The sequence below is a fragment of the Cnephaeus nilssonii genome (genome assembly GCF_951640355.1).
Source record: "Cnephaeus nilssonii genome assembly, chromosome: 7".
Taxonomy (NCBI): domain Eukaryota; kingdom Metazoa; phylum Chordata; class Mammalia; order Chiroptera; family Vespertilionidae; genus Cnephaeus; species Cnephaeus nilssonii.
The window spans coordinates 26,141,614-26,165,020 of record NC_137078.1 but is presented as its reverse complement, the minus strand read 5'-3'; the positions used below and the strand labels follow the sequence as shown (position 1 = coordinate 26,165,020).

At 42.5% G+C, this 23,407-nt stretch overlaps 1 protein-coding gene across 4 annotated transcripts; it reads left to right on the top strand.

Annotated features, from left to right (window-relative positions):
• The first annotated feature begins 34 nt into the window (after positions 1–34).
• TPMT (thiopurine S-methyltransferase) lies at positions 35–22,071 on the top strand. Of its 4 annotated transcripts, none has more exons than XM_079776444.1 (9): positions 35–58; positions 2,942–3,125; positions 4,247–4,339; positions 10,162–10,294; positions 13,024–13,076; positions 13,511–13,585; positions 18,354–18,439; positions 19,982–20,026; positions 21,324–22,071. In XM_079776444.1, the coding sequence occupies exons 2-9, from the start codon at positions 2,986–2,988 to the stop codon at positions 21,434–21,436; spliced, it is 738 nt and encodes a 245-aa protein (XP_079632570.1). In that variant the 5' UTR covers positions 35–58; positions 2,942–2,985; the 3' UTR covers positions 21,437–22,071. The 4 variants fall into 4 exon arrangements, with proteins under 4 accessions (XP_079632570.1, XP_079632567.1, XP_079632569.1 ...); XM_079776441.1 differs by lacking the exon at positions 35–58 and adding an exon at positions 322–366; XM_079776443.1 differs by lacking the exon at positions 35–58 and adding an exon at positions 389–561.
• The last annotated feature ends 1,336 nt before the right edge of the window (positions 22,072–23,407 follow it).

The following is a 23,407-nucleotide window of genomic DNA, read 5'->3' as shown; positions in this document are numbered from 1 at the left end:
GGGGTGGGAGGAGTCGGCGGGAGCAGGGAGGAGTCGGGGCCCCGCCTTCGCCTTCGCTGTGAGGTTCGCCCCTCCTGGCCCATTTCCGCCACTGCGCCAGTCGGAGCGCTGGGGAGGGCAGGGGCGGGGCCTGGACGCCGGGAAGGGGTTGGGGCCGCGGACTGGCGCGGAGGCGGGACGTCCAGGGAGGGGGCGGGTCCGGGGCGGGGACCGAGGCGGGGCACCTGGGCGGGCGCGCGGGCTGGACGCCGGTGAGGGGCGGGCCAGGGGGCGGGGCGCGGGGGCGGGGGGCGGGGCGCAGAGGCCTTTCCTTCCCCGCCCCTGGCGGTTCGCAGCTAGACCGTGAGGCAGCGGGCGGCTCGCGAGGTAGGTCCGCTGTGGTCCAGGGAGAGCGCGGGGAGCGATGGAATGGTTGGTTCGCGGGGTGTGAGCCTGGGACAGGATGCCGGAAGCGGGCAGCCTGACAGGGATGGGCGGCCCCGCCATCCGCATCCCGAAGTGGGGTTCAGGGAGCGGAGTGAAATCTGAGAAGAACGAGGCCGGGAAGTCAATGGGCTTGCTGTGAGTCCATTGTTGAAAGTTAAACCGAAGCGTTCTTGTGTATCGGTGATTGTTAAGAGAAGTACTTGCCAGAATAGTGAGTGATGCACTGGGGGTGGTGCAGGTGGGGGGTGAGGCGGGGGGAGGAAACTGGGGTGCTTTAAATATTGTCTTGCTCCATGGTGTTAACACAGGTGTAAAAATTCTATGTAAAAATTCACGGAGCCATACTCTTAAAAATGTGTGCACTTTAACTGTTGAACAAAAAGATAGATACAGAGGCAGTAAAGCATCAAACAGTCTGCCAAATTACAGCAGGAAGGTTAGGGAGAGGTGGGGGAGATAAGAGATCAACCAAAGGACTTGAATGCATGCATATAAGCATAACCAATGGACGCAAAACTCTGGGGGGCGAGGGCATATATGGGAGTGGGGTGGGGGGGGGCAATGGTAAGATATGTACACATATAATACCTTAATAAAAAAAATTGTGCACTTTAGGGAAGTAATTCTTAAATTTAGCAAAAATTTTTTAAAAAGCAGGAACATGTTTTGGTTTAAAGGCGGGGGGCCCACCCGCGGAGAAATCAGCGACCAAACTAGCACATCTATTTCCATGTATGGGTAGAAATACTAGTGAAACTTGCCTTTCCTGATTTTTATAATTTGCGGTTTTATCTTGTTTTAGAACGAAACTTTTTATTTCTCCAGAAAAGGACATGAACAAGTTAAGAAACTGTTAATCTTTGGAGAAGTGATTAGGTTATATTCCTGGTGTTCAGTTACACTTCAAGTTTGTGTGAGAGGGAAAGAGTTGTACAATCCAGGTTGCCCTGCCTCTAGGATAAAATTATGCTTTCCTTTTGTTTTAAGTAGAGAACTGCTTAGTGACATCCCAAGCCCAAAATTTCAACTGAACATGGAGATAAAAAAATACTTCATTGCTTTTCTGTACCCAAAATCAGGTACTTCCCCCTAACCTCTCAAAAAACTCTGAGAGTCTTGCAAAAGTCATTGGTTAACAAATACTTGCTGAGAAGTGAATTTATATTCCCAATTACAAGGGATGTGCCTTCTTAAATTCTAAGCACATCAAAGCCAAAATTTGCATTAAAGGGAACTTTTCCTGAAATACCTGCTTTTATGCTTTGTTTGCTATTCTCAAGAAAAAAAATCATTAAATTAGAACCACCAATAATAGCATACTAATGTAAATCCAAACTACTATATAGAAATCTTATAAATAAAAAAGCAAGACAGTTATTAACTACAGAATAAAAAAGTTGTACAGCAAAGTAAAAGTAATTACAGAATACTAAGCTGTGGGAAGTATTTACTGAGTCAGAACAATGTGTACTCCACATATTTAATCAAAAATCTGCTGTGTCTCTTGAAAGGATAGGGAAAATGAGAAGGGTGTGTGTGTGTGTTTGTGTATGGGTATGTGTTGGGAAGTTGAAAGAGGGCTAACTGCTTATCTTCTCTAGAAGCTACCTAGAAATGAAAAGCAAGAAGGTGCAAAATACACTCGTTATTTTGAGTATAGAGTTAAATTTCAAGACTTAGCTATAAGTTAAAGATGTTTGGGAATGAGAGCTGTTATTTTCATAACTGCTGAATCTTTAAATTGCATGCATTGTAACATTGATTAAAAAGTAAACATTTAAAAATATGTGGTGTATTTACGCCATGGAATACTATGCAGCTCTTATAAAGAAGGATCTCTTACCCTTTGAGACAGCATGGAGGGACCTGGAGAGTATTGTACTAAGGGAAATAAGCCAGTCAGAGAAAGACAGGTACCACATGATCTGACTCATATATAGAATCTAATGAACAGAATAAACTGATTAACAAAATAGATCCAGAGACATAGAAGCATGAAAACAGACTGATAAATCTCAGGGAGGTGGGGGAGATTAATCAAAGAACTTATATTCATATATGCATAACTCATGGACATAGACTATAGTGTGGTGAAAGCCTAGAGGTTTGTGGGCAGGGAGGAGGAGGTCAATGAGGGGAAAAAAGGGGACATCTGTAATACTTTCAACAAAGATAAATTTTTTACAAATTTTAAAGAGTAACTGAGATGCTAGGAAAAAATTACCTTAAGTTTACAAAAGTTATAAAGTATGAAATGCCTGTTTGTTTGTTTTCTCCTCTCCTTTTCTTAACTTAAACCCTTTTACTCTAATTTTAAGATGTAATTCAACTTATTTAAAGATCTTTCCTAATGTGTAATATGAGGTTGCTTCTGAAAGTAAGTAATTTTTGTATGGCTTTTCCTGTGATGTTGAAATATTTTTTAAGAACCATACTTCTGAGGAGAATAGTTTTTATTTCTTCAAGAGAATTGCAGTGCCCTTAAATGTCAACATTGCAAATATTTTCCACTTAGGCATTAGAGACATCTGCTTGTAAGGCAAAGGTACCTACGAAACTATGGATGATACAAGAACTTCACTTGATGTTAAAGAGTACCCCGATACTGAGGTACAGAAAAACCGAATACTAACTCTGGAAGAATGGCAAGAAAAGTGGGTGGAGCGCAAAATTACATTTCATCAAGAACAAGGACACCAGTAAGAAATGTTTGGTATATAACAGAGAAATGCTCTATCAGAGACTGACTTTGGCAATAGAAGTAATAACATAGGCACACATTATTTGACTGACTTTAAGATGCACCTTTTAGCATCTCTGAAAACAGAACCCATCTGTGTCATGTCATAGGTGACTGGCAATGTTTTCTCTTCCCCTGGAGTGTAAATAATGGTGTGACTTACAATTGAAGGCATCTTAGATTTATGAAATATGACTTTTTTTAAGCCCTTGTAGCATCTATGTATTGGACATGCGTGTTTATACGTACAGCAGATGCTTAAGTGACATTAATGCCTGTATCTCTTTATACTAAAAAGTGGTGTTCTTACTTTGCTTTCCAATAACATGTGTTCAAATGTTAAAGTATTATCTATCTAGGGAAAGAAAAGTTGAAAGAAATTAGCAAGGGAGCCAGGATGTTGAACCACGTGTTAGCAGCAGTAGTAGACTTCGAAGCAGCGACAATAAATCTTAGGCCAATGCTGAGTCAAGTGGTCGTGTCAGACATACCTTGTTCCAGGCAGCCACCTGCCCTCCCAGGGGACATTATTATTATTAATTGCATTTGCACACCGAGGGTAGTTGGGGCACCATCCCAGAATCATTGAATGGGTTGTCTCTGTCATGTGGATGGCCTTAGAAGAGCCACATCTCTACAGAGGAATTAACTACAAGAATAGCTACAACTCTTCAGAGCTCCTTCTGAGACCTGCGTACACATTTAGAGAGCTTGAAAAGCTCAGTGCACCCAGGGGCTCCCCTACTTCTCACACACACAGGTAAACACATACACATATACCTTGGAGAGAGTAATAAATTTCAAAACATCAACCAAAGAAATTTGTATTTTATTTTTAATTACTAATCAGGACAGCCCCAGATTCAAGTCAGATTAACCATTCATTAGCTATGTTACTGAGCAAGTTACTTAACCTTCCTGTTTCTTTTTGTGTCAACTGGGGATTATAATAATTAATGTTATCTACTTTGTAAAGTTGTTGGGAATAGTGAGATAATGCATGAAAAGTACTTAGCATCATACAGTTGTAGTCCTTTCCTCTGCATTGGCTAATTTAAAAATTTTTGTTTTTCTCCCCAGGCTATTAAAGAAGCATTTGGATACTTTCCTTAAAGGCGAGAGTGAACTGAGAGTATTTTTCCCTCTTTGTGGGAAAGCAGTTGAGATGAAATGGTAAGAGCAGATAAACTTTAACACACTTTATTGTCTTGGTGCAAAGTACTTGTAGCTGAGAGCATTTGTAAAATGGCTGCTATAGCTTAACTGTGCCCATGAAATTGAGGACATTTAAACTATATTATTAGACTTGATCCTAACCAAGCTGGTTCAGATGACTGAACCAGAAAAAAGAATTACTTTGGAAACTTCCTGCATGAAAAATATTAACTCGCCCTAGCCAGTTTGGCCCTGTGGATAGAGCGTCAGCCTGAGGACTGAAAGGCCCCAGGTTTGATTCCAGCCGGGGATACATGCCTGGGTTTTGGGCTTGATCCCAAGTGGGGGGCCTGCAGGAGGCAGCCAATCAATGATTCTCTCTCATCATTGATGTTTCTATCTCCCTCTCCTTCCTCTCTGAAATAAATTAAAATGTATTTTTTTTAAAAAGAAGAAAAGAAAAATATTAACTCTATACATAGATTGTCTTATTGCCATGTCATAAGTAATGAGAACAATCTAGAGTGACTCCCACCAACAGAGTGCTGGGGAGTGGCAGCAGCCACCACAGCAGTAGAAGCAGCAGTTTATCTGTGTGCAGACCCAATATTGGAAGAAGATGCTAATTAAAGTGAAGATGCTGACCAGAAAGGAGATTGACCTTGACATTGAATCCACAGATAAGGCGGAACGAATCAAAGAACATGTGGAAGAGAGCAACAAACAGACTTTCAAATTACAGGGGGAAAGTTAGGGAGAGGTGGGGGAGATAAGAAATCAAACGAAGGACTTGTATGCATGCATATAAGCATAAACAATGGACGCAAAACTCTGGGGGGTGAGGGCATGTAAGGGTGTGGTGTCGGGGGGGTAATGGTAAGATATGTACACATATAATACCTCAATAAAAAAAACAAAAAAACAAAGAACATGTGGAAGAGAAAGAGGGAACCCCCCCCGCAGCAGCAGTGGCTCATCTGCAGTGGTAAACAGATGGATGATGAGAAGAGTACCCTCAGCTGATTATAAAGTCCTAGGTGGTTCAGTCTTCAACCTGGTGTTGGCTCTAAGAGGAGGAGGTGGTTTTAGGCAGTGATAGACCCTCTCTCCATTTTACCTGCTTACCCTGTCTCGTAGTGAGGCATCATATGTCCTGTCACTCTCTGGGATACCAGAGTCACTGCCCCCTCTCCTGGATGCCCAGTCTTGTGTGTCTACGGGTAGGAGACTGTGAGGACCCCAGGATGCAGTGTTCCTGTCCCAAATGGCCCCTATTGGCTATTGGGTTTTAGTTTGCAGTCCTATGTACTTCCCTCTCTTATGGCTGTGTCCCTGGTTATCAATAAAATATTACCTGGGGAAAAAAAAAAGAACAGTCTAACAAGCAGTGACAAGATTGGTGTGATGAAACAGACAATTAGATGTGATTGTTAAATATTTTAGGTTTAAAGTCACTTAGGATAATACCAGAACTAAATTATCCTCCTATCTAATAAAAGGGTAATATGCAAATTAACTGCCACTCCATCACAAAGATGGCGGCCATAGCCACAAGATGGCAGCACCTAGTCCTCTCAGCCCCACTGGAGTCCCCCAGTCCTGGGGGGTCGGCTGCTGAGAGCGGGCAGCGTGAGCGGCCTGGCGGGATGCTTGCTCCACACCATGGCAACGAGGCAAGCAACCGTGCCTGACCACGGATGGGCCTCTGGGCTGCGGTGAGCCTCCAGGCAGCAGGCGCAGAGCGGCCGGGCCCCACAGAGAGCTACTGGCACACAGATTCGTGCACAGGGCTACTAGTTGTATATAATTGCATATAAGTTATTATACTAGATGTTTATCATTTGTGCAACTAATTTGTAGATTGACGTCTATAAAGAGGCCAGATTTGAATAAACTATGAACTGAGGCCCAAAAAGCATTCAAAATGTTTAAGACATTTTCTTAGGGTTTTTTAAAAATATATTTTTATTGATTTCAGAGAGGAAGAGAGAGAGAGAAACATCAACGATGAGAGAATCATTGATTGGCTGCCTCCTGCATGCCCCACATTGGGGATTCAGGTTGCAATGCAGGCATGTGCCCTGACCAGGAATTGAACCGAGACCTCCTCCTGGCTCATAGGTGGATGCTCAACCACTGAGCCACGCCGGGCTTAGATGGGTTTTTTTAAGGGCAGTATCTATAATAACAAAAGCATAATATGCAAATAGACCGAACGACCGAACAGCAGACGACGGCGCTGTGACATGCACTGGCGCCAGGCCAGCCAAGGTGGGTGTGATGTGATTGGTCGGGGGCCCCCGCCATCACCCCACGATTGCCCTGCAGAGGGAGGCCCAGGCCACCCTCTGCAGGGCAATTGATGGGGGGGCTCCTCAATCTATCTCCCCAAAGAGGGAGGCCCAGGCCACCGGCCAGCAGGGCGATCGATTGGGGGGCAGGGGCTCCACAAGGTGGCCACAGAGGGAGGCCCAGGCCACCAGCCAGTGATGCTGTGGCAGGTGTGCAGGGCCGGCCAGCAATTGCCACATAGAGGGAGGCCCAGGCCAGCGAAGCGGTCACACCCCATGCCTGTAGCCCGCAGAGGGAAGGGACCGGTGGTGGGGGAGGGGGAGCAGCGCTGCACAGGTGGCAAGCAGTGGCGGCAGCGGAGGCAGGGCCAGCTGCCGGCAGCCAGGGGAAGGAAAGCCCCGATAGGCCTTGATCACCAGCCATGCTTAGGGACCCTACCCAAGGAGTCCCGGATAGGGAGAGGGCACAGGCTGGGCTGAGGGACACCACCACCCCTGTGCATGAATTTTGTGCACCGGGCCTCTAGTATTCCAATGTTATCCAGCCTATACTAGTCTATAGTAAGCTATGTTTCAGTTTTCCATATGTTGAATGGAAATAAAAATTCATGCAGCTGATTTAGACTCTTGTTTATATAACTTTAAAAAAATGCATGAAAAATAAAAAAAAATATTCCCTATACATTAACTTACAAACTTCCTAGGAAATATGAAAGACATGTTATTAATATTTTTATTTTAGAACTATAAACAGTTCATGCTCTGAGCACATTGAAAGTGTGTAGTCTTATGTGGGTAATAGGTACAGTGACTTCTGCTCTACCTTGTGTTTAAAAAATGTGAATTTTGTTTAAATCCATTGATATATTAGGGAATAATTTGAGCATTACATGAATTTTACATTTGTTTAGTCTGCAAGAAACATGAGGTGAAAGCAGATAACTCTGCCCAATGGAATTAAGCTGTGTATGAAGAAACAAAACGAGGCACACACCTCAAACCTCTCCCAGAGGCCTCAGTTCATCCTGTGTGCTGTGAGTCAGTCCCACCCACGGCTAGAGTTAGGACTTTAAATTCGATTCCCAGTAATCCTTGTCCATCATTTCAAAATAACTAAAAAGCTGTAGCCCTTCCAACGCCCAGTTCTACAAGTAAACGTCTGGTCTTTCTCAAGGTAAAGTGCCATGTTGTAGTATTTGTATATTATATAACCATTTAACGTGTAAACTGTGCCAAATTTCTACTAGTTTTCTGTCTTTTTCTACTGACAAAGGTTTTTTTCCTTATGTAATGTTTACCCAGTTTATTTCTAAATTTTGTTTAATTGTATGTTATTGAGAAAATGTTGGTTCACAGAGATAAGTTATAGCAAGTATGTAACAACTTTTTTAAACATTATTTTGAAGTTAAGGAATAATTCTGGGGGGAGAGGGGAGGCAACTGGTTATCAATACTTGTTTTCAGAATGAGATGGGAGCTTCTTCCTTTGCCATGTGCTTTGTGTTCGATACCATCATGCTTGGGTTAGAACCAGACAACTCAGCACAAAGCCTTGAGTGTAAATTGTTGGCATCAAAACATTTCATTCTGATCACTTGGTTTAATTTTTTTTAAGTAGGGGTGGGAGGGAGGTGACTGTGCCCCCAAAAGGAAGGGAGTCTGCAAAGAGGATTTAGAAACACTTTGAAAGTTCATAACCTCATCAGTAACTGCCTTAAGCCACACTCCTGACCTTATAGATGAGTAACAAAAAAATGAAATAGATTCTTGGGAATTAAGCCCATGTTATTTTAATTTGCTACTTTCTTCAGCATTCTGTGCATCTTAAAAACTGTTATTGGGGAGTCATTTTCTGGCAGAATATCTTTGTCAAACGAAATTATTGGCCTTGTGGGAGCTGACGTCAGTCACCTTTTTGGTGAATTTAAGTGGACTTTGGTGAGTTTGTAGTTCTATATATCTTTAAAGATAGTTTTTAAACTCCCTGAGAAAATCCACTCTCCAGATCTAAAAACTCATCTTTAGGGTAAAGAGTTAAGGGTCCAGAGGTTATAACAGTTCATGAGGTCAGAGGGAGCCAGCCTGGCACCTGGACCACATCTGACAGATTCCAACAGGAAGTGTATTTAAATTCTCCACTTGACAATACTGAGCAGGGGAGAGGGTAGCGTTGGGTTAGTAAGATACGGAATACTGTATTTTATCCAGTGGTTCTGGGGGAGAGTGCCTGGAGAAAACAAAGTCACTATTCCCTTTTTTGAAACAAAACTAAAAGCTGAAAAAAATTTTTTGTTCAGTAAAAATGGGGTAGAATTTTATTGTTCTCTAGCCATAAGGGACCATTTCCACTGAGAAGTGGACAGTGGGGACTCAAAATTTTGAAAAAAAATTGGCGGAAAGGGAAAATTGGCTTTCTGTTAAAATTGGCCAATGTTCCAGTGGGCGTTGTTTTGGTCAGGATGTGTCATGCTGTGTGTGCACGTGTGGACCAGTGTCTGCTGAGTTTATTAAGTTCAGAAAAGATGGTTGATAAAGTGTTGATTTTTGTTAATTTATCTCAGTGAAAACTCACTGGAACTCCAGTAAACAAATAAGTTCATACATACACACATAAATACATAAATGTATAATTGACATACATTATGTCAGTTTCAGGTGTACAGCATAATGATTTGACATGTGTAGGTACTGCAAAAGGATCACCACAATAAGTCTTGTTAACATCCGTCACAATACATAGTTATAATTTTTTTTTCTCGTAATAAAAACTTTTAAGATCTACTCTTAGCAACTTTCAAATACAGGGTGGGGCAAAAGTGGGTTTACAGCTGTGAGTATGCAGTTTATTCTTGAATTATTATTAATTATTGTATTATTTTCCATAGGAACAACTGAAAACCTATTTTGCCCCACCCTCTATGCAATACAGTATCATTATCTATATCCTCATGCTGTACATTACATCCGCATGGCTTACTTATTTTATAACGGGAAGTTTGTACTTTTTGACCCTCTCCACCCTTGTTGCCCAGCCCCCAACCCCAGCCTCTGGCAACCATCAATCTGTTCTCTTTATCTATTAACTAATTGGTTTGTTATTTTATTTTATTTTTAGATTTCACATATAAATGAAATCATACGGTATTTGTCTTTCTCTTCTGACTTATTTCAATTAGCATAATGCCCTCAAGGTCCACCCAGGTTGTCACAAATGGGAACACTTCATTCTTTTTTTGTAGCTGAATAATATTACATTATGACAAAGTTTTTAATGTTGCACCCCAACCCTTATCTTCTCCATGAGCCTTGTGATTTTTATTGCATTTTCCTAAAGTCATATAAATGAATTTTTCAGTATTTCATATAACATATGGTTTGAAAATATATAGATTCACTTTTTGTGGATCTATATGTTCTATGAAACTCTATGAACCTGAATTCATCTAAATCCCTTAAAGTTAAGGAAAATACATGCTTATTGGGCATATCCTTTTATTTAGTACTGTATTTAAAATAAGAACTTAAGTGTAAATATGTGGTTTTATGCAGGTTTGCAGATCGGGGACACAGTGTAGTCGGTGTGGAAATCAGTGAGCTTGGGATACGGGAATTTTTTACGGAGCAGAATCTTTCTTACTCAGAAGAACCAATCAAGGAAATTCCTGGAGCCAAAGTATTCAAGGTTTGTTTTTTGTAAATAATTATTTCCATACCCCCACAAAAATTATTTTCAATATGAATGAGGATACTATGCAAGATGCACTGTATGTAAGATTCACTTATAAATTAAGGAGCTAGGGCTTAAAAAGATTGGATAGCCCAGCTAGCATGGTTTAGTAGTTGAGCATCAACCTATGGAACAGGAGGTCATGGTTTGATTCCTGGTCAGGGCACATGTCTGGGTTACAGGCTCCATCCCCGGTGTGGGGCATGCAGGAGGCAGCCAATCAATGATTCTCTCTCATTATTGATTGTAGGGAACAGCTATAGGGTTAAGCCTCAGACTGATCTGTTGGCAAAGCCACAAACAAGTCCCAGCTTAGAGGGCACAGCCCTCTTAGCATAATTAAGCTTGACCTTATGACCCCCCCTAGGTCCTTCCTAGGTAGGTAATGGGCTATATGGGAGATGCAGCAAGTGCTGCCAAAACAAGTGAAACTCACAAGAACATTGCAACTATGGTGACCACTACCTTGTTTACCTCTGGCTATAAAATAAAGGCTCAGCTTGCCTCCTGGATCTTTTTCTGTGGCCTTAGCCAGGCACTGGAGATCCACCTAAACCCAGCTTATTCTCTTTGACTGTCTTTTCTTCAATCCTTCGCCACCCCTCCTCAGGCTCACTGAACCCTTGGCTGTGCTGGCACGGCACAATTTATTTTATTTAATTTTAAAGACAGAATAAGGGAAAGGTAGAGAGAAAGAAAATCAATTCATTGCCTCCAGTGTGCACCCCAACTGAAGATCAAACCCACAAACCCTAATGTGAACAAGCAGAGGGGGCGAGCCACTTGCATTTGGAAGAGCCTCAGAAGACAGGCATGGGAGTGGGAAAGTTAACAGTGAAACACAAAGGCTTCAGGTGTGCCCTGATTGGAGGCTGTTGGGCTGGGGGAGCCAAAGTGGGGCCAACTAGAGGGGGCCATACTATGTGATGGGTTAGGGTTATATATTTGACTTTCTCTGGTTGGTCTTGAGTGGGAAGGGTAAAAATTAAGGAGGCTGGCAGTCACTGACCACATAGGCTGTGGTTTGGCTTCGCAGGCTGGTTGCTGGGAGCTTATGGGTCCAAGTTCTCTTGTCTTATGTGGTCTGGCCATTGTTGGTACTTGCAGTCTCTGTCACAAAGTACTCTCATTTTTAAATACTGAAGTTAATTGCTCAGGACATTAGGAGGCTTGCTAATACTTTATTTTACAGCTTCCTCCCACCCCATTCACAGTCATCTAAGAATCTCAGGAGATTACTCAGTCCAAAGAGGTTAGTCCTGCTTCCAGATGCCTCTTGGAGCAATGGTTCTCAGCCCTCACATTTGAAGTCACCTGTGGAGCTTTCAAAGTTCCCAGTCTGAGGTCTGACCTCAGGCCAAACAAGTCAGAACCTCTGGGGTGGGGCTGGCATCAGTACTATTGAAAGTTCCCCAGTGATTCCAGTCTGCATCCACAGTTCAGATGCACTGGCTAGCCTTAGCCAGTGGATAGAGCGTCAGCCTGCGGACCAAAGGATCCGGGTTCGATTCTGGTCAGGGGCACGTGTCTTGGTTGCAGGCTCCTCCCCAGCTCTGTCTTTCCCTCTCTCTTCCACTCTTCTAAAAATCAATGGAAAAATATTCTCAGGTGAGGATTAACAAAAAAAGAAAGAAAGAAAGACAGAGAGAGAGAGAGAGAAGGAAGGAAGGAAGGAAGGAAGGAAGGAAGGAAGGAAGGAAGGAAGGAAGGAAGGAAGGAAAGAAGGAAGATGCACTGGTTATTCTCCCTGCCTCCAGGCCCAGCCCTCTCTGGGCTGCCCTCAGAGTACTTCTGAACTGGTCTTCAAAGACCCTCCCTCCTGTATTTATAAACCTCTGTTGGCACCTCATTTCAGAATATAATCTAAGAGTTTCACATCCTGATGCACCTTTGCTAACTTGCCCTTCACCCCTGCCTGCACCCCACCTCCTAGACTTCCATCCTCTGGACATGATGGAATCCATGTCATGATACTCCCCCTTGACTGCACCCCCAGCCCAACCCCTGTAATGTTAGCAGATGCACCAACACCCTTTGAAAGCCGCCTCTTGTTCAGCCTTTCCCCAGTCAGTTCCCTGTTCTGTCCTCTGTTCCCGTGGTTCTCAGGCACACAACCAGAACAGTGCAGGCCGTTCAGCAGTGTCATGTTTCTCTGTACCCACGCCTCTCTGCTCCACCAGGCTGTCCCCATTGTGGTCAGAGACTGTGTCAAATTCACATCCACTGTCTAGAACCAGGGTAGTCCTCTCCACAAAGCACTCAGAAAATAATGCTCATTAGACAATGAATGAAAGAGCAAAGGGGATGTCACCCCAACTGCACTTTCCGTGAATAACTTTTAGTATATTTTACCTTTCTCTGTCAGCTTGCCTGGTATTGATTGAACTGGACTCTGCTAAAATAAATATTGCTAAATTTTAACAAGTTAATGAGGTTAATCTCTCTTTATTTTCTCCTTGAGTTGATCGAAAAGAACCAGGTTTTTAAAAAAGTACATCATTACAAAATTTTTCCAGTAAAAATTTATTTTCAATAAAAACATTATTTACAGTAAAATGATATCCTTTATATTTAATTATGCATTCTTCTCTCCACCACCTTTGTTTTTCCCCTCTTTTCTTTCCTTGACTACTCAGATATCTCCTAATAAGTAGAATTTTTTTTTCTTGACTTTTTCATTACAGAGTTCTTCGGGGAACATCTCACTGTACTGTTGCAACCTTTTTGATCTTCCCAGGTAGGACTGAATACTACCTCTGCACTTTCAAAAACCTCAGTACTTGCCGGCAGTGCTGGGGATGGGGGCAGGGCTTTCCTCTCCCCATGCACTTGTAGTAACACTCACGAAGCATTGACTTGAGTCTGTTCTGCAGTTATTTTTATCGTAAGCTACATGTCCGACAAAAAATCAGTGAGGCCAGCGGTCATTGAACACGTCCTACCTCCCCGCTATTTTTGTCCTTGGAGAGCTTCCAAACTATGGAAAACATTATCATGAACCTAGATAAGTAAGTAAAAGGAAGGGAAAGCAAGACAGGTGTCACCTTCCCACCCAGGTCTATAACACCTGGTGAAGTACCAGCATGCACCTTGGGAAACACTGTTCAATGTGTTAGAGATTTGATGTTTCTCATATAAAATGTTGTAATTTTTTTCTCTTTTTTCTGATAGAGCAAATATTGGCAAATTTGACAGGATTTGGGATAGAGGAGCATTCGTTGCTATTAACCCAGGTGATCGTAAACGGTTAGTAATTCGGTTTCTTTAATTATGTTGGCTTTTCATTTCTTTCTTCCTTTCTTTACTTTTTTTATTTATTTTTTGCCTTCTTAATTTAGTATGCTGTGCTTTTTCTGGAGTCTAGGTAATTAGCTAGACTTTTACTGGTTTAAAGTAGCATTTTGTATTTGGAATTAGAGGACCTAAATCCAACACCATATTTGTCTAAAAAGTATAGGATTTGGCCATAGGGACCTGGGTACAAGGCTTGTGACTCTGTCATTTCCAAGCTGTGTTGCCTTGATCAAAGTACTCACCTTCCTTTCTCTCTATCTTCTTCCCCCTTCCTCCCTCCCTTCCACACACTCTAAAAATTAATGGAAAAAATATCCTCAGATGAGGATTGGGTATGAACATATATATTTTTTTCCAACTCAAATATCATTCACATATTTACTTGGATTTGGCACACAAGTATTGAATAATTTAATTGTATGGAGGAGGACTTAACACATGGCAAAAAAAAGGTTAGAATTCACATCAGAGAAATTAAATTTAAAAAAAGACCCCGAATAGCTGCAGCAGTCTTGAGAAAGAAGAACAAAGTAGGTGGGATCTCCATACCAGATTTCAAGCTGTATTACAAAGCCACTGTCCTCAAAACTACCTGCTACTGGCACAAGAACAGACATATAGACCAATGGAACAGAACAGAGAATCCAAAAATCGACCCAAGCTATTATGCTCAATTAATATTTGACAAAGGAGGCAAGAGCATACAATGGAGTCAAGACAGACTCTTCAATAAATGGTGTTGGGAAAATTGGACAGATACATGCAAAAAAGTAAACCTAGACCACCAACTTACACCCTACACAAAAATAAACTCAAAATGGATAAAGGATAAACATAAGACAGGAAACCAGAAAAATCTTAGAAGAATCAATAGGCAGCAAAATAGCAGACATATGTTGTAGCAATGTCTTTACCAATACAGCTCCTAGGACAATGGAAACTAAGGAGAAAATAAAGAAATGGGACTACATCAAAATCAAAAGCTTCTCACAGCAAAAGAAACCATCAACAAAACAAAAAGAAAGCCCACTGCATGGGAGAACATATTTGCCAATGTTATCTCCGGTAAGAGTTTAATCTCCAAAATTTATATGGAACTCATACAACTTAACAAAAGGAAGATAAACAATCCAATTAAAAAATAGGCAAAGGATCTAAATAGACACTTTTCGAAAGAGTACATACAGAAGGCCAAGAGACGTATGAAAACATGCTCAAAGTCACGAATCATCCAAGAGATGCAAATCAAAACGACAATGAGGTACCATCTCATACCTGTCAGAATGGCTGTCAACAAACGACAAGTGCTGGTGAGGATGCAGAGAAAAAGGAACCCTCGTGCACTGCTGGTGCAAATGCAGATTGATGCAGTCACGTGGAAAACAGTATGGAGTTTCCTCAAAAAATTAAAAATGGAACTCCCATTTGACCCAGTAATCCCACTTCTAGGAATATATCCCAAGAAATCAGAAACACCAATCAGAAAGGATGTATGCACCCCTATGTTCATAGCAGCACAATTTACAATAGCTAAGATTTGGAAACAGCCTAAGTGCCCATCAGCAGATTAGTGGATTAGAAAACTGGTACATCTACACCAAGCATGTCAAACTCAAAGACTAACACGGGCCAAATAAACCAGATTTAAGTTTATGTAGGCCACACACACACAAAAAAAAGCTTCAATTTTCATAGAAATGTAGGTTTATTTTGAAAAGTATAGTATAAAAAAAAAGAACAAGAACAATGATAAATTTAATGTCTTCTTCCTGACACTTGGCATCTCTTCTCTGCTACTATCTTTCCTACTTCGGGGGAAATCTTGTTCACAGTGATTACTTTTAAAACTGACCCAAGGTGAATGTCAGTAATTCTGGATCTGACAGGAGATTTATTTCCTTTCATAATCTATACTAATAAAAGGGTAATATGCTAATTAGACCAGACGTCTTCCGGACAAAGCCACGGTGGTGGGGCCAAGGCAGAGGGGTCTGGGGTGATCAGGAAGGCAGGCAGAGGCGGTTAGGGGTGATCAGACAGGCAGGCAGGTGAGTGGTTAGGAGCCAGTGGTCCCAGATTGGAGCGGGTACAGGCCAGGCTGAGGAACCCCCTCCGGTGCACAAATTTCGTGCACCGGGCCTCCAGTTGTAAATAACTGCTCACACTGTTATATTGGCTGGGCCGCAAAAATATTCATTGTGGGCTGTGAGTTTGACAAGCTTGATCTACACAATGGAATACTATGCTGCTGTAAAAAAGAAGGAATTCTTACCATTTGCAACAACATGGATGGACCTGGAGAGCATTATGCTAAGCGAAATAAGCCAGTCAGAGAAAGATAAATATCTCATGATCTCACTCATTTGTGGAATATAATGAACAACATAAACTGGTGAACAAAAATAGAGCCAGAGACATAGAAGCATCAAACAGACTGTCCAATCTATGAGGGAAGGTGAGAGGTGAGGGGGTAAGTGATCAACCAAAGGACTTGTATGCATGCGTATGAGCATAATCAATGGACACATACAGTAGTGGGGTGAGGGCATGTGCTGGGGGGTGGGAGCAGCCGGGGAGAGGTCAATGGGGGGAAAAGGAGACTCATGTAATATTTTAAACAATAAAGAATTTAAATTTTAAAAAATTGTTTCATAAGTAAGGTTTTTGCCACATCTAATCTTTTTAAATTAGGCCATGCCACATCCTCTTAATATATATTTTCCTTCAGTGATCATTCATGCTCCTGTTTTCCTTTCTCTTTCTGTCATCACTCCTCCTTTATTTCTTTTCTGAAATCCTCACCTTCCTCACATGCTTAAATTGTCATTCCCAAAGGAACTATCGTAGCCTTTTGCTGCATTTCTCTTTTAAAAAAAAAATGTTTTTATTGATTTCAGAGAGGAAGGGAGAGAGAGAGAGAAACATCAATGATGAGAGAGAATCATTGATAGGCTGCCTCTTGCATGCCCCCCACTGGGGATCAAGCCCGCAACCTTGACTGGAATCGAACCTGAGACCCTTCAGTCTGTAAACTGACACTCAATCCACTGAGCCAAACCGGCTAGGGCTGCTTTTCTCTCTTATACTTGCTCCTTTAATGACACTGCAGTTCTTCTGTTACTTTCATTCAGTTATTCAAATACATATTCAGTTCCAACTATGCTCTAAATATATCCTACGCCAGATATTGGGGAAATAATTGGACAAATTGTACATGGCATTTGCCATTACCATTTTTATATTTCCAGCTCTGTTCTCTCTCCCAAACATGCACATCACATTTCCAGGGTCTGCTTGGCATTTTCCGTGGGACATCTATGTCCTTTATCCACTCAAAAATTCACCTGAAACCTCTCTGTACCCATAAAACACCACGTTTGCGTACTAAACTCAGTTCTGCCAAATGTCTAACTTTGTAGGTGTTTCCACTCCCTACAGATGTTCATCTGTTGAAAGGTTAGTCCCTCCGGGGGCTTTGGTTTGCATGGGAGCAAACTGGAAGTCACAAAGCTCACTGTAAGGGCGGACCATGCCCTGGTGTGCCAAGAGACAAAGCTCCTCCCTCGGAGCTGGATAGTCTGTCCATCTCTGTCTGTCTATCTCTCCTGGCCTCTCTACCTCCCTGTGTGGATGTCGTCTGTCCTCCCACCCTGAGCACCCAGCTTTCTCTGCTTGCTCCATTTCTGCTCCCACCTATCAGACTTGCTCACCACCCTCAACCTCTTCACCACACAGCACAGCATCTCCACCTTTCAGTGCAATGACCACAGCTAGCCAGCGACTCCTTGTTGGGTCTCTTAATTTCCTTTCCTGGTGGAATAATTTGACTGGTCCCACTCATCGTTCTGTCCTGGGCCCATCCTGGCTCCTGGTCAGGGCTCCTGATGGGCCCTATCAGGGTGAGGTTCTCACTCTGAACCAAACAGACATGGCTGGGAAGTGGTGTAACTGCCCCCCTAGCCACCTACCACGAAGGAACTGTTCCAAAAACTCACGGTTTATACCATACTTGCAGAACTTAAATTTCATACTACCTTGAATCTTTGCCTGTTAGTTTTGTCTCTCCCCAGATAAACAGAGGGGAGAGGTTGTGTTCTGTACCTCTTACATGTGCCCTTGGAGAGGTCCCAGTCATCCAGGATACTTGTTACCTTACAGCAAGCATGTCAAACGCAAAGGCTTAAACTGGCCAAATAAACGAGGCACGTGCCCTGCGGGCCGCGAGTTTGACATGCTTGCCCTTCAGCAAACCATGTCCCACAGTAAACCTTCAGAATCAGTCTGTGGGGATGGAGCTCAAGCATGTTTTCTTTGAGCAAGCGCCCAGGTGATTTGGGGACCAGCCTGGGAAGAGGTGTCACTGCCCCAGAGCACCCGCTGGCCCTTTGGGAAGAATGTGTTCAAAGCGGCCAGGCCTCTGGGTACATCGGGGTGGAAGTGGTCTCTGCTCGTCTCGTTGTGAAGCCTTCTGGTCTGAGGGGCTCTGGAAGCCGCCTCATTTTCACTCCCATCTTTGTTATTTCCCAGTTTAGGCAGATGACGTAATTGGTGTGACCCATTTCTGACTTTTAGAATGAGAATCGGCTTCACAGGGTTGTTAGGAGAAGTAAGCTCAGCGATGCAGATGAAAGTAGAGGCTGCCTTCCCTCCCTGCCAGGCTTTGCCTTTGTAGAGAATTCTAACGCGTACTTTGTTGTGTGCTTTTGTTTGTTTGTTTCAGCTATGCAGATATAATGCTGTCCCTAATGAGAAGAGGGTTTCACTACCTCTTGAGTGTTTTTTCTTATGATCCAACTAAATATGGAGGTAAAGTCTTTTTATTTTCCTAATTGCTTCGTTTCCTGATTTAATTCTATGACATGAATAGCATTCATTTTCTCCTAATTTATCCCAGAGGAAGTATAGTGCTTATACACATACATGAAGATATGTCTAGTTTTGGCTAATGGAAACTATAAACGTTTTCTATCTTCCCACTGGGTCATATTTTTCTCATATTCCATTCCTATTTTGTTCATTCACTGCTCAAACCATGAAAGAGGGAGAAGTGGATGGCCCTAATGTAAAAGAGAAATCTCATGATTAGGAGGAAGAGAGATTTGGTTGCTTTGCTATAGATGGAGCATATCTATGTCATCCGTGGTGGTGGGGATGATCTGGGCAGATGCCTATGGGTGCACACACATAAGCACCCTCGTAGGAGGACGGTGTCAAAAATGGACATGGGGAGGTAGGAGATGTGCAAGAAAAGCTCTAACCCAGTGGTCGGCAAACTCATTAGTCAACAGAGCCAAATATCAACAGTACAACGATTGAAATTTCTTTTGAGAGCCAAATTTTTTAAACTTAAACTTCTTCTAACGCCACTTCTTCAAAATAGACTCACCCAGGCCATGGTATTATGTGGAAGAGCCACACTCAAGGGGCCAAAGAGCCGCATGTGGCTCGCGAGCCGCAGTTTGCCGACCACAACTCTAAACTATTGCTATTTAATTTATGAAATTTTATAATTTATTGAATTTTTTTATAACTATCTTTATTTTGAATTTGTAAAAGTGCTATTTTTTCTGGACCCATTTTGATGTGTTTGAACATTAAAGCTTAACTTTTGTCATCACTGAACTTCGTCTTCAGGAAGATTTGAAAACCAACTATGTAGACTTTTCATTTCTAAAAATTCTCTTTTTAATGTTTAATTGTGCTTTTTAAAAAGTACTGTGTTTTAGAAACATTTATATATGTTAGTGTTTTTTTTCTCTTTGAATCATCTTTAAAAACTCATTAAAAGATGAGACCTGTTGTTCTTAATTAAATCTGGGACAATTGGATGGAAATAGAAATTAATGGAGACAGATATCAGCTCTGCTAATCTGATTTCAGTTTCATTCCTGAACAGCAGACTTATGGAGGGGCCTATGGGAAGAAAACACAGCAAGCAATGCCTGGGGGTGGAGCTCAGAAGAGAGCTCTAGAGAGGGGCAGAAGCTAAGTTGCCTTTAAAGTTAATGGCCCTCAGCAATTTGGAGGGTGTATAGAATGTAGGGAGTGCAGGAGCCATAGACAATCAATATCCCAGACGATGAAGGAAACCCCAGGGAAGTTGTTAATGAACTCCCATATGATTTCAGTGTTCCCAAGTCCCATGGCTGGCTCAGCCACCTCGGTAAGCCAGGCTTTGGTATGAGATGGTAGAAAAGAAGCAGCAGAACCTGTCACATGCTCACCTATTTGGCTAATCAAGTTGTATGTAGAATAAGTGTACCTAGGTCATTGGAAATAAGCTGAGGAGTGGGTCCTGAGAATTTATTTCTTTAGAATGAGATCTAACCATGTTTTTCTTTTACCTAGGCCCACCATTTTATGTATCAGATGATGAAATTAAAAGACTGTTTGGTAAGTTATGAATGTATGCTGTAACTTTTTAAATAAAGTCAACAGTTAGCTGTTCTGAGCTATTATCAAACTATTATTATCTAGTGTGCCGGGCCAACTCAGCCAAGGGTTCGGCGAGCCTGAGGGATGGGGTGAAGGATGTAGAAAAGACAAAGAGAATAAGCCGAAACCGGTTTGGCTCAGTGGATAGAGCGTCGGCCTGCGGACTGAAGGGGTCCCAGGTTCGATTCCGGTCAAGGGCATGTACCTTGGTTGCGGGCACATCCCCAGTGGGTGGTGTGCAGGAGGCAGCTGATCGATGTTTCTAACTCTCTATCCCTCTCTCTTTCTCTCTGTAAAAAATCAATAAAATATATTAAAAAAAAAAAAAAGACAAAGAGAATAAGCTGGGTCTAGGTGGATCTCCTGTGCCTGGCTAAGGCCACATTGAGATACCCAGACTGCAAGCTGAGCCTTTATTTTATAGCCAGAGGTAAACAAGGTAGTGGTCACCATAGTTACAGTGTTCTTGTGAGTTTCACTTGTTTTGGCAGCACTTGCTGCACCTCCCACAGCCCATTAGCTACCCAGATAAGATCTAGGGAGCATCATAAGTTCAAGCTTAACCCTACCAGACCGCTGTACCGATTTTTCGGTAATTTCCGAATCTCTGGTGACTCCTAATTTTTGGTACTTGGCCTAGACCTATTTTCTACCATGTCTCCAAGTTCCATCTTATTCTAACCACTTGTTTGCATGTAACTAACATTTTTCTATATCATGTTGATTTTTTCTCTTTAATGCTTAGGAGCCCAGGTATAGGGGACAGTTAGGTTCAGGGCCTCAGGTCTTGTAGGGTTAATTATGCTAAGAGGGCTGTGCCGTCTAAGCTGGGACTTGTTTGTGGCTTTGCCAACATATCAGTCGGAGGCTTAACCCTATAGCCGCTCCCTACAATCTAGAAGTATAAAATTTAAAGGTCAGAAACCATTTTATTGAAGACTATTTTGTCCTAGAAAAGGAGAGATCTCTGTAATATGCCTTTTATTTTTATAATATGCGTTTTTAGCTAAGTGGTATGCTTATGTTGAAGACATTTGAATTCTTACAGAGAGATAGTATGTTTAGTTTGGCTCTTAGGCGTTATAAGTGATCATTCAAAGTTCAGAATTTTCCTCAGTAATTCCCCACTTTCATTAGAAAAAAAGAGAAAAATCTTCAGTACACAGTTTTTAAAATCATTTGATGTGTTTTCAGAAGAACCCCTGATTGCATTCTTCATAAAGTTTTAACTTGTTACCCTTTCTTCTTGTTTCAGGTTCAGTATGCACTTGTCAGTGTCTTGAGAAAGTAGATGCATTTGAAGAACGACATAAAAGTTGGGGAGTTGACTACCTTGTTGAAAAGTTATATCTTCTTACAGAAAAGTAAATGAGACATAAATAAATAAAAGCAAGTAACATCAAGTATTAGAGAAATTGAAAATCATGCTAAGGCATGAAAATACAATGGATGGCCTTTGAAAAAATTGTTCGCAAATTACATCATAGTAATGTGTGTAACTTTTTAGAAAAAAACACCAATCACAACAACAATCACATACTAAAATGTTAAAGTAGCTACCTTTGGAAAGGGGAATATGATTGGTGGGGTTGTGTGGGTGAAAGATTATACCTATGTGTTTTACTTACAAATTGATTTTTTTATAATTACCATGTATTACCTCTATAATTAAAAAATAAAAGAGAATGCAATGCATATAACGTAAATATAGTAGACATAGAAAAATTGTTATTCTTTATGAAACTTAGAACCATTGGGGAAATGTAACACTTTAAGAGGGTTTAAGGTAAAAGAAAGTGGTCTCAGAAATTATATAAAATATTAGCTTTTCCTATATACCTTCATATTATTCTCATCCTAGCATTGCTTTTCACATTTTCTCTTTATATAATTTTATATGTAACAGAATCAAGAAAATGTTTTAAATTAATTAAATAAACCAATCTATATGCAACAAAATATTGTTCCTCTGTTCTCTTTGCTGGCTAGAGTTAGTGTCTATAATTTGCACCCACGTTTATTTTAAAAATAAATTTTTTAAAAAGTTTTTTTCTGAGTTTGGCAGTTTTTGTTTCTTTTAATTTAATCTTTTTAAAATTACAGTCTTAATGAAGTGCAGTGTACTTAGGGCTGGATTCAGAACTACTCATTATAAATGTTTAGATTCAGTATTTCTCAGTGTTTCATTAGCAATCATATTTTGTTAAATCAGACATCCCTCTCAAACTGCACTACCTATACCTAATTGATTTAGATTGTTTGGTTCATGTTAATAGGATGGCTTATTAAGAAACTAGTAGCCGATCACGCGATATCATGCGCAGTAGGCCGCGCGCAGCTTCTGCGGGAGCCGGTGGGAACCGCAACCGGGAGCCATGCCGCTTCCACGGGAGGCGGGAGGGAGCCACGCCCCTCCCACGGGAGGCGGGCCGCCATCTCCGCTCCAGGCCTGCGCTCAGCCGTGGAGGCTGCAGGCCAACCCCCTGTCCCTGTCCATGTCTGCTCTGGTTCCAGGGGGCCAGCCTGAGCCGGCGCGGCAACAAAGCAAGCATTCTGCCAGGCCAGGCTGCTAACGCTGCCCGCTCTCAGCGGCCGCCCCCCTGGGACTGCGGGATTCCGGCGAGGCTGAGAGGACTGGGTGCTGCCATCTTGTGGCTATGGGTGCTGCCATCTTTGTGACGGAGTGATGGTATATTACCCTTTTATTAGATAGGACTAGAGGCCCGATGCATGAAATTCATGCAAAAATAGGTCTTCGCAGCCCAGGCTGCCTCAGCCCCGGCTGCCTCGGCCCTCGCAGCCCCAGCTTCATCTGGAAGGTCATCTGGACGGTCGTTCTGCTGTTTGGCTGTTTGGTCAATTTGCATATCACCCTTTTATTATTATAGACTAGAGGCCCAGTGCACGTGATTTGTGCACTGGCGGGGGGCGTGACCTGTGGGGATCCGCCCGCTGTGAGAGCACTGCCAGCCAGCCGAGCAGCTGTGGACCTGCCCTCTGAGTGGCTGCTCCCTGGTCCAGCATCTTCTGTGGAGCCAGAGCACTCGCCTCTCCAGGGGACCCAGTTGGGGCCGGGCCCAGGGACAATAGCACTGAGAGGCAGCGGAGTAGGCCTCAGTCCCACAACGGCCACGAACCAGCCTCCGAGGTCAGCTTTGTGAGCCCAGCGGCGGCAGCACTGCATGGCCTGTGGGCATCCAGAGGAGGTGGCAGGGAGTGAGTAGGAGATGATCGCAGCCCAGGTTCCTACCCATCGGGCCTGGGGTTCACAGCAGGAGCAGCCGCTCATCCCAGTCAGCCAAGCGGCGCTCCCACTGTGGTAGCGCACTGACCACCAGG

What these genes read in the sequence shown, in the direction of transcription:
- TPMT (XM_079776444.1), top strand. Translation starts at nt 2,986, where the DNA reads ATGGATGATACAAGAACTTCACTTGATGTTAAAGAGTACCCCGATACT. An exon ending in CATCAAGAACAAGGACACCA is followed by an intron (nt 3,126 to 4,246) that starts GTAAGAAATGTT and finishes TTTTCTCCCCAG; the next exon opens with GCTATTAAAGAAGCATTTGG. An exon ending in AACCCAGGTGATCGTAAACG is followed by an intron (nt 13,586 to 18,353) that starts GTTAGTAATTCG and finishes TGTTTGTTTCAG; the next exon opens with CTATGCAGATATAATGCTGT.